General features: G+C 38.6%; 2 protein-coding genes across 5 annotated transcripts in view; one reads left to right on the top strand and one right to left on the bottom strand.

Moving 5' to 3' along the window:
- The window catches only part of LOC119654381 (probable serine/threonine-protein kinase DDB_G0288147), a 38445-nt gene extending 37096 nt beyond the window's left edge, over positions 1-1349 (top strand). For 3 of the 4 annotated variants that reach the window (XM_038059743.1, XM_038059745.1, XM_038059744.1), the window contains exon 4: positions 353-1313. In XM_038059743.1, the coding sequence (XP_037915671.1) occupies positions 353-656 (304 nt within the window). In that variant the 3' untranslated portion in view covers positions 657-1313. Of the gene's footprint in view, positions 1-352 lie in introns of all 4 variants that reach the window. The other variant, XM_038059746.1, reaches the window with a different exon arrangement.
- The window catches only part of LOC119654380 (carboxypeptidase Q-like), a 66326-nt gene extending 54368 nt beyond the window's left edge, over positions 1-11958 (bottom strand). The window contains exon 1 of the mRNA XM_038059742.1: positions 11813-11958. Coding sequence (XP_037915670.1) covers positions 11813-11815 — 3 coding nt within the window. The 5' untranslated portion in view covers positions 11816-11958. The remainder of the gene's footprint in view (positions 1-11812) is intronic.
- Positions 11959-13815: the final 1857 nt, after the last annotated feature.

Genomic DNA, 13815 nt, shown 5'->3' on the forward strand with positions numbered 1-13815 from the left:
AACATTTAACCAACGCTCTCAACCGAATAATGTCTGGCAAAATTCCACCTCTTATGGATAAGATGGCTTAGTACAGTGAACAAGGTGATTTCTGTCCTATGCGGAGTTCAAATCGCCACTGCACCGGATCTTCATCGACTTTGAGAAAACTTCCGGCAGCATCGACAGGGGGTGTATTTGAAATATGCTGCGCAGGAAGGGCACACCAGAGGAACTAATATCTATTATCAGACCGACACGTGACCGCGCTCGTGCTGTGTGAATGAATTTCATTTGATTTTGCGGGATCATATTTCATAACATTAGATAAGAAAAGAAACTTTAAATAATTATTTCATTTGTTCTTTTACAGCCATCCGGAAATCTACATGAACGGCCACAATGATTCCGAACGCAATATCCTGCATCCTGATGTTATAGTTGACACCGATCACGTAACAGATTCATCGAGTATTTCGATGCGAACTAAGCGAAAATTGTCTACCTCAACAGATGCCGAGAGCACAAACTATGAACTCATTGAATATTTGAAGAAACGTGAAAAACGGGATGAAGAAATGTTCAAACGTATGGAAGAACGCGAGGAGAGATTAATACGCTTGCTAGAACGTACAGTTGTTGCCATAGAACACATAGCTAGTCAGAATAGTACATAGTATTGCTTTTTCTATGTTTAAGTTTCACAGAAATGTATTCTCTTTTTGTTTCATAATCATCCATAAAACCAGTAGCCATGCTCATTCATATTTTCATTTTTAAACCATGTAAATTTCACAGACAGACACACATACTATCGTTAAAACAAAAACATGTATTTATGAGATTTCTAGTATTTAGAAATTATTTTTATAGAATAGAAATATTGGATACAACCACAATATATATTCCTTATGAGGAATGAAACTGACAAAATTAAATATATTTCAATCATAAGCAAAATGAAAGTTATAACAATAACCACAAGAAAAGTTGATAGTCTGCTCAAGCGGCCAAATATTATTACTAAAAAGCAATTTAATAAGTTAAGAGGAATTAAGATATTTAATTTAAATTTATTTCATTTCATCTAATTTCTGTGTTCTCAAAATATGTTTATGTTTACACTTTGACTACACTAGATATATATAAATGTAGGTTTTATATAACTTACCCCATGACGTTCTAGAATTAATTATTATTTTTAAGGTGATCAAGAACCTAGTGCCATTTTTGTACCAAATTTTTTGCCAGAATAAACAAATTAATTTATATTATAGGAGCATATGAACCGAAAAGCAACAATGCAGTTATGTTTTTTAATAAAATGTTTTGTTATAAGATTGGAAGAAATCAATAAAAAAACTGTAGATACTGAAATAAATTCGTTTCGTTTCTAAGAAATTGGTTTTCCACATAAATAGGGATATTTTTAATAAATCGTTACTACGCACATTGTCCGTAAATTATATAATTTTCAGGAAAAAACCAATCCGAAATAAACTTTATTCCAAAATTTAAATAAAGGTTAAAAGTTGGGTACAGGGAAATACCAATTTATTATTAGAATTTCGTGGAGAAATTAAACCTGAATACTTTTCCCCATTCTTGGAATAAAACAAAAAGTTTTCATTATAAATTTCCATTTCTGCAATGATAACCATTGGTTCCGATTACTCACTGTTCTTTTTATTCCCTCCATATTCTTATAAAATATATAGAAAAATTACCATTATTAATTTCACTGTTGATAACAAATTGTTGGTTACTTTACTATCATTTTTAATTTGAGTAGTACAAATATGTGTTTATTTATTTGAGTCATAATTTTCCACGCTTGTCATGGCTTATTAAAAGCGAATCCATATTATATAACAATAACGGTATTTAAATCTGAAGTGCAAAGATCCGACCATAAATTCAATTTTATCATTAATTCATTATTAATTAAATATGAATGAATTCGAGAAGCTTAATTGCTGTTTTGTTTGATAATATTGCAGAATCTTGCGCAATATTACAAAATGTAGCCATGATATCATTGGCTACATTAAATTTTGAGACAATAAAACGGGCTGCTTTTGTGGGATTCGGAACTTTTTCCTATAAAGAAATTTAATTTAGATTGCTAAAATAATGTGCTGTGTAGTTAAGCGATCGAAACTCAACATCTCGAGGAAGTGCAGAGATACTGTGCAACCTATTAATGCCATTCTTTAAGGCTGATGCTTACAAAAACCGGGAAGATCAGCTCTATACTGAGAACATTGCCGCAATGGTAAGGTGTTGATAGTGACTGAAACTTGTAAATCTTTTGCTGTTATTGTGATAATAAGATGGGTAGGACCATGTCTGCTATCCCATCTTTGCATTTCCCAGGATCACTCAGATCTCATCAGCGTCACATCAAGTTTGACTGCTATTTTCAAAAAGCTTGGCAAGATGCAACAAATTAACGCCACATAAGAATCAGAAGCGCTCTTTTGAAAGGATTTGTTCATGTTCCTAAAATTGTTCCTGAAAAACCGCACACATTCTGACGGCATTTGATATTGTCATCAAACAGGTTGCACATAATTTAACTACCAGGGTGGAGACTGTGCTTCCTAAAAGGCTGCCAAGAGCCTAATTTGACTTTTTCGTCAACACGTCTCTTCCACTCTATGTTAATATCTCCCAGAATCCGAAGGGGGAGGCTTTGGGCAACACACCTACATTGTTCAGTTCGTGCCCGCATTAGCTCACCAGCTTCGAGAAATTAACCGCCGACTCTAGGGCACTAAGGACGACTTGACTATTAGTCGAAATAGTTTTGCTTCGATTAAGTAACTCCTCAACTGCCGATAAATTTCCCATATAGCTAGTATCCCCATCTGTAAAACGCTGGCACATTCTCGAAGACTGCAATTTTGATGATTGTTTGTTATTGAGAAAACGCTGTCAGTGAAAGGTATCACAACCTTGCTACCAACCACCGGTCTTCGGCTACGCCTTAGTTAGGAATACCGCAGCAAAATTTCTATTGAAAATTAGCTTTCGTATAGCATAATCCAATTGAGGTGCCCAAATTTCCTATGGTAGCAGTTTCAAGATATTGATATGCTCGCAAGGTTTAGGTGTGAGATTTCATAATTTGTGGAGCCTGACAGCACTCCACAATACAATGTAGTTGATATGAAGGTTGAATGAAAGAAAGTGCAAGAGTATGTTAAGGATATCTATTTGGCAACATGGCTTAAATAGTGCTCACACCGTCGATTCTTTGTTAAGCTTAATCCTATTGTAGAAGATAAAACAAACTTCGGCTGGGTACATATACGGAACTCTTTTCGGAAGGTATTTTTGCAAACGAAAGAGCTATATAGGTTTTTCCAACAAACATTACGCAGTCCTATCTAGTCGCCAATTAAACTTCGTACCCAAGACCATTGCAAGATATTTTACACTGGAAGATAGTGACAGTTTTTGCTCATCCACAAGAGGAGACATTCAGGTATCTTTGGCTGAATAGCATTAGATCCATTCAGCGTAAAGTGGGCCATATCTTTGTCGATGCCCTACGAAAACCCTTGATAAGAAGAAAATATCCGCGATATCACTGTGACTATATAGTTATAACTGATTGAGGTGATCTAGCTCTTAGCAAAAATACTGTCCGCAGTGTAAGACACCTGTTCAACTCAATTAAAGCTTTTTGGATGGCTTGCCATGAAAGTCCTATGCTCAAGAAGCCAGCTGCTGGTAGCATTGGGGATAGAATGCAGTACTGACTAGTTTAATGTCCTTTGCGGTCCCATAGCCACTTCTGCCTGTCATCACAAACGTTTTACAAGTTTTTTTGCAGAATATTACCTCCAACATTTTGACATTTTGAGTCCAGCCAAGGCGGTTTTCTGCTATGGTGATACCCTTCTATGTGGGCATGTATGTTTAGACAGTTTCTATATAGCATATATTGAAAACTCTTCTATTTGCCTTTCTGAGATCAGTTTCTACCACAAAAATAATCTCCTTTTACTATATTTTACTGGGCATAAAATTAATAGTAGCAAAAACAAACCGCTCTTTTGGGGCTCTTCCAGCCTGAGCTTATCATTTGACACAATTGCACTTTTGGCAAACCCTAGATTCATTAGGAATCATCAAACAGAGTTGACTTGAGCTAGAGACGCATGAGGTGAAAAAAAAAATCTCGGAAGAACAAGACACTACAAATCACCTGGGACTATTAGAAGGATCTATCCTACAGTTCCACTGATCCAAGGCTGATGGTCTTTTGGATTAATTCTTTATATTCTAGTTGCAGTTCGAAGTGTCTGTTACGCGGCTAGAATAATAGAATATCGCCTAGGACATGGCCATCATTTTTGCAAAGGGGATCAATTTCATCATCGAGTTTAACGAAGACAATCGTAACCTCGACCTCCATCCATAAATGTCGGTGTGGCAGTTTGCGACCATTATTAATGTTGACTACGCTGATATACTCTTTTTTTCAAAGAGGAATCGGAAAGTCATATAGTCCGTCGTATGGCTGTACGATTGGTCTTTTGCCGCGTCAGATATGGCTACGATCGAAAATCTTTGCAATTTTTCAAAAAGAAGGGATCCTCGATCAGTCGGATTTCCTAGGTTTAGAAACAAAAGTCCCATAGGCGTCGCCGTTTATATTCCTTATATGCAGGCCTAGGATATTCACTCCTTCTAACAATCGGACAGGAAGCATGTTATTTGGACTCCAGATTTATACTTATGGAATGATTTAAGCGCCCGTTTAACTCGCTTGAAAGATAAAATTTTCGAGACCAAGGACCTGTCATTGGGATATGAGCTATACCCAGACATAGCTTCATAATTTGGGTTCTGCACACTAGTTGGGAAATGTTCTTCGGGCACATCGTTTCCCCATAACTTTCCGCACTCTTTTCTCAAGAAACTCCACTTCGTAAAGACGTCTCCAGGTTCACCGTTCAACAGATCCTATATTCTTCATTACAGCCGAGTTCTTCCCACCGGTTTCAATCTTCAGTTGATTTGATCTAGATAACTCAATTGGGAAATAATCTTATCATTATTTCAAACTTCAAAACGTCTCTAATAATATTGCCAATCACGAGGGTTGTTTTTTGAATTCCACCAATGGATAGAATACGCTTAGTATGGACAGTAATTTAGATATTCGGCGCAAGTTTATACGCCGCCCAATCAATATTTAGGAGATTTCGGGATGGAGCACTTGGAGGTGGTTTCATACCATCCATGATGCTAGAACTACCCAAGCATCACAGCCTGCTTTCATCTACACGCCTTCGTTGCATGTCTGAAAATCCTTTTTATTAAAGGTAAAGTAAACGGAAATCCTTCTTCCTTCCTGGTGAGTCTTTATTATTATTAACGTCATCATAAAACAGGTTGCCTAAAGGTTGGCCTAAAGAACGGTCCCACGTCTTAGAAGAGTTAGCAGTCTGTTCGAAATTTCGAAAATTTCCCTTCGCTGGTATGGTTTGAAATCACTTTTTTCTGGTGCCATATAATATATTATGAGTTGTATTGTTGCAAAATTTTGAACTCCACAATGAAGTTAAGGGGGGGTTTCATTGCGCAGAGGACGCAGTCATAATTCCGAAAAAAAATTAACCATCTTAAAGAGGCCTTCGCGACCTTGAAAAAAACAGCAGTAGAAGTAAGAATAGAGGTAAACTTTGAAAGGATAAAATATCTGGTGAGATCACGCTCTTCATCATCAATAATATGAAATGCATATATCTCAGAATTTAAATATATGGATGAAATGATTTCCACAGAAATGAAGATACATCAGTCAGAGGATCACAGATAATGTTTGAAATATGTGTGAGTAACAGGAAAAAAAGCTTTCCAGAAGAAATTAAACTCAAAATATATTATAGCGTCATAAGACTAGTACTAACTTATGGAGTTAAAACTGGGTCTTTAAAGTCAACTTTGCCCCTAAAGGTATATCCATAAACTATAACCATAAAATTGAAAACCTGATAAAGTTGTAAGAATGACACATAAAATGCGACATTTAAATGAAAAAGGTAGACCCAAGGAACAATGGAAAGAAGCAATGGAGTTCAATTTTAGCAGCATGGAAATCAAAAACTACACAGCATCGGCGCAAAGCAGAGCTATTTATACGGAGAAGACTGGAAAGTTCGCTGCTGGCAGGAACTAATCAACGAGATGGATGGTAGCTCATGACGACTTCGTTATAAACTGGTTACACGAAAAATTGGAGTTAGGCGAAAATCTGTTTACTAAATTTCGTGCGTAGTAGGAACATTATCAACGCAAGAAACAAGAACGAAGATGGCAGAAAATGTCGTGCCACGAAGAAACTGAAACTATATGACTGTAGCCTGCTTAAAGAAATAAATATATATATTCAAAAATATTTGTTCAAGGTTAAAAAACTTATTATACCATCTACACCTAACCCGAAACCGGGCATAATCCTCACACCCAAAGATGCCACCGTTAGTTTCTCTAACCATGCAATTGTTACATTTGTCCGAATCTAAGTTTCCAAACCTTTTGAGAAAAAAGTTTGTAATAGCCCTAAGCGTACTCGTAGTCTCCGGTTCAATTATGGGTAAACCACGTGAATGCTAGAGAAAAATGGTCTTTTAAACGTGATATCGCCAAAAAGTAATCCTCCCACTCTCTATAGGAGTGTTACCGAATTGCCTTCAGAACATCTACAGGGGAAGGTTCGACCAAACTTTTGGGACCTTACGAGCCTTACGAATCTACACATGGACGAGTTGACCTAATGCGATGCAATGGTGTAGTTTGTTTGAGTAATTTACAAGTATGGAGACAGTCTGTAACGATATCAACCTTCTCCTCACCCATCCTGAAAACCACCTTGATGGCCAGAAGCAACGCAAAAAGTTCATCCGCCAAAACCGAATTGACATTCAAGGAAAAACGTGAGCATCCCATCCGGACCATCCACCGCACAGGCAGATCCACCACGCATGAACGCAGTATCAGACGCCAGTACCAGAAAACCCCTTGATCTGAGGTTCTCCACCGCTCTACCACAACAGCCGCCATCTGGGCTCTGCCACATGTGCCCCCCAAATTATACCACAGGATAGCCTGAATTGGGAATTACAGTGCCAAGCAAGTTCCGGAACGACTTTCAACATCCGGGTTCTGAACCACTAAATGATAGGTTTTGCGATTTCTTTCCTTTAATTTCTTAAGTTCTTTAGAGGAGCCTTCTGAAATGGAGAGACGGCCCGTTGGCTAAAGCAAAAATCTGGTGCAATGGGGTGATTCTGATCAGCCACAGGCATCCTCTCATGATACAAGCAGATATTGAGTGGACCTTGTTTTCAAAATATTTTGGCGAATTCATAGTCCGGTCCTGCATTAAGTTGATGCGGACTTAGGACCCCCTTCATTCTCAAAACGAAGAATTCATAGTAGACCTAGCGGTATACTCTATGATGGGCCTTACCACAGATCTATAGAGATTGATGGCCTTACGGGGTGTGAGGCCCCAAGAAAAACCAGTTGAAAAATTAATCAACCTGCCTGCCTTTACGGTTTTTGGAATAATGGAGTTCAAGTGGTCTCTGACCGAACAATTCCTCGTTATCTTTCTAATTAAAAAGGTGATGAATTTGACATGGGCGAGGGTAAGATGTATCCGGATAGCTGAGTGGTTAGAGCACAAGTTTGTCATACGGAAGGTCGCGGCTAAAATCTCACTAGTGGCAGTGGGATTTGTATCGCAATTTGACGTCGGATACCAGTCGACTCAGCTGTAAGTGAATACCTAAGTCAAATCAGGGGCGAGCGCAATGCTGATCACATTGCCTCATATAGGGTATCATAATCTTGTAGTGTACCGTCACGTTCTTAAATGAAGTGCTTTAACACACTTCAAGGCTCTGATCCAATTAGATTGGTGCGCCAACGATTATTATTATTATTAAGGGTAAGATTATTAATTTTAATGAGCAGGGATGTTACCCTACTTCTTTTGAGGGATACAGATGGGTATTTGGTTATGTTGATTAGTAGACCGAATCTTCGGGATTCATCAACAGAATCATTTACCTGCCTTTGCAAACATTTCATTGCTATTAGACCATTTATTATGCAAGGATACTGTATAGACATTAAATAACATTGGATTTAAAACGCATCCTTGGAAAATGCCATTTCCAACTTGAACGCTGTCCAGCACTAGTTGTAGACGTAGATTTGTCTGCCGAATAGGCAAAACAGTCAGCAGGCAGGACTTTGTATTCATCAAAGCGGTAACTGGTCAAAAGTTCTGGGTCCTTTTTGGGATGGGTACCACCCGAATAATAGACCAGTCCTCAAGAAGACTCAACTTGCACCAAATGAAGTTAAACACCTGTAGCACCGCAGAGAATGTTTCCGACGCCAACGAACGTATATGCTGATAAGTGATATTGTCTGTACCAGGGACGGAGGCACGCTTGTGCCTAAACAAAGCAGCAATCAGCTCTTCTTGAGAGATATCCAAGATATTCGGAAGAGAGGGGGAAGCGAGGCGGTACTGCTTAGCCAGAAAATCAAGATATTCAAGATTTTTCTTAGGATCCCACCATAGGAACTTGTCGCTGTGGTAACCACGAAAACCATCCATGGATTTCCAGAAGGACTTGATATATTTTATCACAGATAAGTCAGACCAAATTTCACGCTAATTTCACAAACGTTTGCCTCCTCACATAGAAGAAAATTTGCGGTGCTGGATCTAACCCTGAATCCCCTATACACGCGATTTGCTTCCTTATAAAGTAGAATTTAAACTCCGAGGCCCACCACGTCTTTTGCTGGGTACAAGGTCTAGTTGCATCAGCAATTTCTCTTTTCAAAATGTTAGTAAGAGTATAAATATCTACTTGAGACGCTAAGTTGCTGATCTGTATCTTTAACCTATTTGAATCAATCTTGAATTTAGGAGAAACATTCAGCACCTGCGTAGAAATGCAAATGGGAGTGTGGTGACTATTAGATATTTTCTCTATAATCGGATTCCACTGCCAACATTGACTAGCAGAATTAGTAAGAGCTATGTATAAAACCGAGCCTAATTGATTAGGCACAGACGGTGAGTTGAAAAAAGGGGGCATCCCATTGTTAAGAAAATTAAATGAGGAGTTGAGGGCAGGAGCCTCCAATCTCGTCCATTTGTCATTACTGAAGTAGTCACTCAGATTTTTGGATCTAGCATTAAGATCCCCAGTGATGAGTACAAAGTTATATTTCTCACAAAAAGTGAGGAGCTTACCAAAGGTCGTGTTGAACTCCCTGTTAGAGATACTGAGAGGGAGATAGACTGACACGATTAAGAAATTATAATTGAGTTCGTGTGCTATGACAGTATCTTCATCTGAAACATAGTTGACTTGGCGGAAACGAATAGTCTTGTGGAACGTCAAAATGATACCACCATAGCTATATCCCCTAAACTTTGCTATTAGATTATTATTGCTATTCGAAAATCGGTCGAAAATCTAATAGGCTCATTGAAGTGATACGTGCTGTCGGGGATTTATCTCCCAGGCAATCCACGTTTAGAGCAGGGAGATCTATAGTGGAGGTTGTGAATACGGTTCACCGAATTGAGGCATACAATCATTGATCTATACTTGAAGTAATTCTGGTAACGCGCGATGCTAGAAATTTCTTCGATTTCCTAAAATGAACAGAATCACGCGATGGGCATCTGCACACACTAGATAGTTTTTCAGTTGAACTGAAAGTACCGTCCACGTATCCGCAAGCCGCAACATAATTAATTCAACTCTGGACCTGGAAGGTCTTGAAACGAGAATTTGAGATATTTTTGTGTGTGAGCATTTATCAAAAATATTCACCAGCGATAACCAAACATGTCGGGGCGGTTGGTAGAACCATCATCGATCACCGACCACCTGAACAATCAAAACCTACAGACCAACTGCATCCCATCTGCGCTACGGCCGCTGGTCAAGTGCGGACTCTTCAGTCGTAACTGACAGGCCGAACTGAACGTGTATGGCGGAATTAAGAACGCGCTCCCTGTCCTCCCTCCCTGACTCGGCGTATTACTGTGATGGGTCAGCAGATGAATGTGCTCAAAAGAAATGGAAATGGCGACATATACCGAATGAGTGGCAATTCTTTTGGGAAAACGAGTCGGGCAGCAAATAGACTGCACGGATAATCGGACTAAAAACATGGTGAGATTGTTTAATGCCTAACCCAGATCCTAAGCGTGACTGTATGTTTTGCAACGCCAAACCACACCGATCACACTTTTTTTCTTGCGGAAGGTGGTATTGGATTTTATTATTTTAGTGTTGATTTTGTGGATTGCCCTAAGTATATAAAGGGAAAAAATCATTTTTTAAAATAGGAGTCAAACTTTCGTATATTTATGCGTACATCGATATTTGAGAGTTGCTCCCTTCCACACTGCTTATTACAACCTGATGGTATGGGATTTGTCAACTATGCGGACACAAGGAAGCTTTCTCTGGACATCATTGTCAGAAAGATGATTGATTAACAAATGGAATCGTGTTCCACATAATGTTTGGGTTCTTTCTTTTGGGAAGAATATTCAGAGATACCGAAGTACAGGGGTTTCTCAAAACTAACACATTTCCTTACTCTTTTTGCTTCTCATTGGTAAAAGGAATTCCCTGAGGCCCTAATATTGAAGACAGCGCGGAAACGCATTCGCCTAAAGCCGACAAAGAACTTAATAAGTTTCTCACAATCCTTTCTGTGTATTTACCTTATAAAGTGTAAAATTGCTTTACGGTCGTGAAACCAATCTAATCATTCGGGAGACAGCTTTGGAGCTCGATATCTAGTTGCCACCTGACGGTTTTTCGAAAAGAGCGATAAACAATATTACCAATATAAATCATATAATCACCGTGTTATACTATATAAAAACCGTAAAATTGGCAAAACATTCTAATATTTTAGCAGCAAAGACAACCAGAATGAAAAAGAAATCCTTGGCGATACATTAAAACTTCAAAAACAAATGCAAAAACAGAGCAGAGAATCCATTCATTGAATTTCAACTTCGAAACTATTAAGACTGAAAGGTTATTTTGCCAACTTATTGTTATTTTCCATCTTTGGAAAGACAGAATGGAACTAATGTTTTCACAAAAAAAGATGGTTTCCGCTTAATCCAGATAACAATTGCCAGGATACCATTAGGTGGAAAAACTGTACGTTCCATTTACGGCCACTGCCAACAAGAGCTGTTAATTTTTAATGTCACTCAATTTAATCTGGAGGCCAGTTATCAAATTTTTCGCGCTTGGTTTCCGCTATTATTCGAAATTGACTGCAGAACGGCACAATCCAATTTGCCAAATTTAAAATGCTGTTTTGCATTCAATTATACGCTTTGCAAATTCAGATAATTAGCGCAAACTTAACCAACCATTTAGGCTAATTTATTTCACACTTAGTCAATGTATTGAGTAATTTTTGAAATAATTTTTGAATTTTTTTATATAATTTTCAGTGAATTTCTACCCTTTATTCCTAATTAAAGAACCTTGAAAATAACAATAATGAAATGCTGGAAAATATAGATTTAGATAGCCACCAGGTGAAAGATTTGATTACAACATTTTGAAAGGTAGATTAATTACAAAAATTATTCAGCGTAAGTCCCTATTCACTCACCGCTGTGTCACTAGCAGTTAAAATGAACTAATAACAAAATAAATTTACTGAGTAATTAATCCACGGAATCGATTGTGCGAAACAAATCCTAAAGTCAGTGATGTATGTTATTAGAACTTACCATTAACAAATTATTGTAAGTTCGTACACCAAACTCCCGATACTTCCTCCTCACTTCGCAAACTTGCTCTATTGACACGACAGGTTTGAAAACTGTTCCACTCACTTCTGAGTGTGATCGTTGACTAACTGATAATGAATGGAAACTGAAGCTAGTAAGCTTACGACGTGATTACTCTGATCAGCTGGCTGCCAACAAAAAAGTTATTATCTTGCAACTAATACACAATATCAATAATAATCGAAGGAGATCGCTACAATTGATCCTAGTAATTTATAAACGGGATTTCTGGGGTAATTGAAAGTTTCTTAATTTTAATAAATATTTGAATATATCGCTGCAACGTTAATCAGTGAACTTTGATTATGGCTGCGATTGTTTATGTAATACTGAAAGATCAGGTAGAGTGTGATTGTGATAAGATTGTGGAAACCCTGGAGGTTTATCCATTTCTTAGATAACTACCCAAAGCTGTAGAGGTTGCTACTTTCAACTATCGGACAATGACAAAGCCAAGGATGCTCGCCTCAGAATTTTGGACTTTCCTGAGTAATTCAAGAAATACATTCTACAACGTGACTAGCGCTTCTGAGCATAAACGATGTTAAGCTCTGAAACTGTGGGGAATAGTGCACTTTCTCATCCAGTGCGCTACTATCTACTACTATACTAGCTGAACCCGGAAGACTTTGTTCTGCTTAGGTATATTTGCAAAAACGGCGAATGTTCTTCGTGTACTGTAAGAAGTAAGCAAATCAGGTGATACACTTGGCCTTGCACTTCGTTTCCACGTACAGATCCAAATCTGCAGTGGGGTTCATCTAAAGTGGCTCTTGCCACGAAGCTTACCGAAGGTTATCTGGTAATATCAGAATCGGGATGGCTGTCTAACGCATATGCTTCAGAAGAATTCTTTGTGGATGTGCGTTTGTGGTAATTTCAAGGTGATTGTGCACATATCGCAAACAGAACTCCTTGCGGGCTCTAGTATGGACTTACGCTGCACAACTCGGGCCTTGTACCCCATAATTGCGACAAAAGTATTGGATAGGCCTCTTATGCACTCAACATAAACCTTGGCTATGCTAATCCCGTCGGGACTCTAATTGTAGTCTCCAAATCAATCCATGTCTGAAGAGGACCGTGGGATTATGCCTACACGACAGCCATTTATATTAAACTCCCTAAACCTCCATGTCCTTGGAACTCGAATGTGGGTGTGAAATTACTATATTTTGAAAGCATGCATTGCATTTCCGAATATACTTTAAATTGTGTTTAGTTTCCTGAGGAACTCCAGCAATATGAGTTAGAACTGGATCTAGCAGGTCAGTCAATGGTGAATTGTCCTCGCCAGTGGAACAACATTTCTTACTGAAACTTAAAAGCGCGATGAAATAAGCAAAAAATACAGTCATTAGATGGTCAAAGGTTGGGTTGGTACCCACGATGGAGCATAAAACCTGGGAAACGCCTGCTGAACCAACACCGACAGCTCTACTACCAAAACCCTATCTCCACCTCCACTGGTGATCGCTAGGAGTTTTTTTCTTAATGAAAAATTGCAGACGGAAAAGATGACGGCGAGTCCTCCGCGCCTGAAAACGGTACAAAATGTACCAACTGGTCCTCCAGCTGGGGGGTTGGGTAGGGCTGACGGGAAATCGATATTGCGAAGAAACAGAATGAGCCTCGGACAGAATGGGATTTAAAACGACAATCCCGGCAACAACAACGGAATAACGATTTGTACATTTTTTCATGGAACGTGCTCTCCCTGGACAGATCGAATACTGCTCAGCAGCTAGCCAATGCCCTGTCCAAATATAGAGCTGATGTTACAGCGTTGCAGGAGATGCGTTGGACAGGGACCGGTTTCCTGGAGAAGAGCCACTATACCATATATTTACTATGGTGGCCATCCAGTAAACCATGTGCTCGGAGTAGGTTTCTTAGTCAGCCAAAAAATGAAACCTGCTGTTATCGGCTTCGAAAACATAAGC

Source organism: Hermetia illucens, chromosome 4 (assembly GCF_905115235.1).
Source record: "Hermetia illucens chromosome 4, iHerIll2.2.curated.20191125, whole genome shotgun sequence".
Taxonomy (NCBI): Eukaryota; Metazoa; Arthropoda; class Insecta; order Diptera; family Stratiomyidae; genus Hermetia; species Hermetia illucens.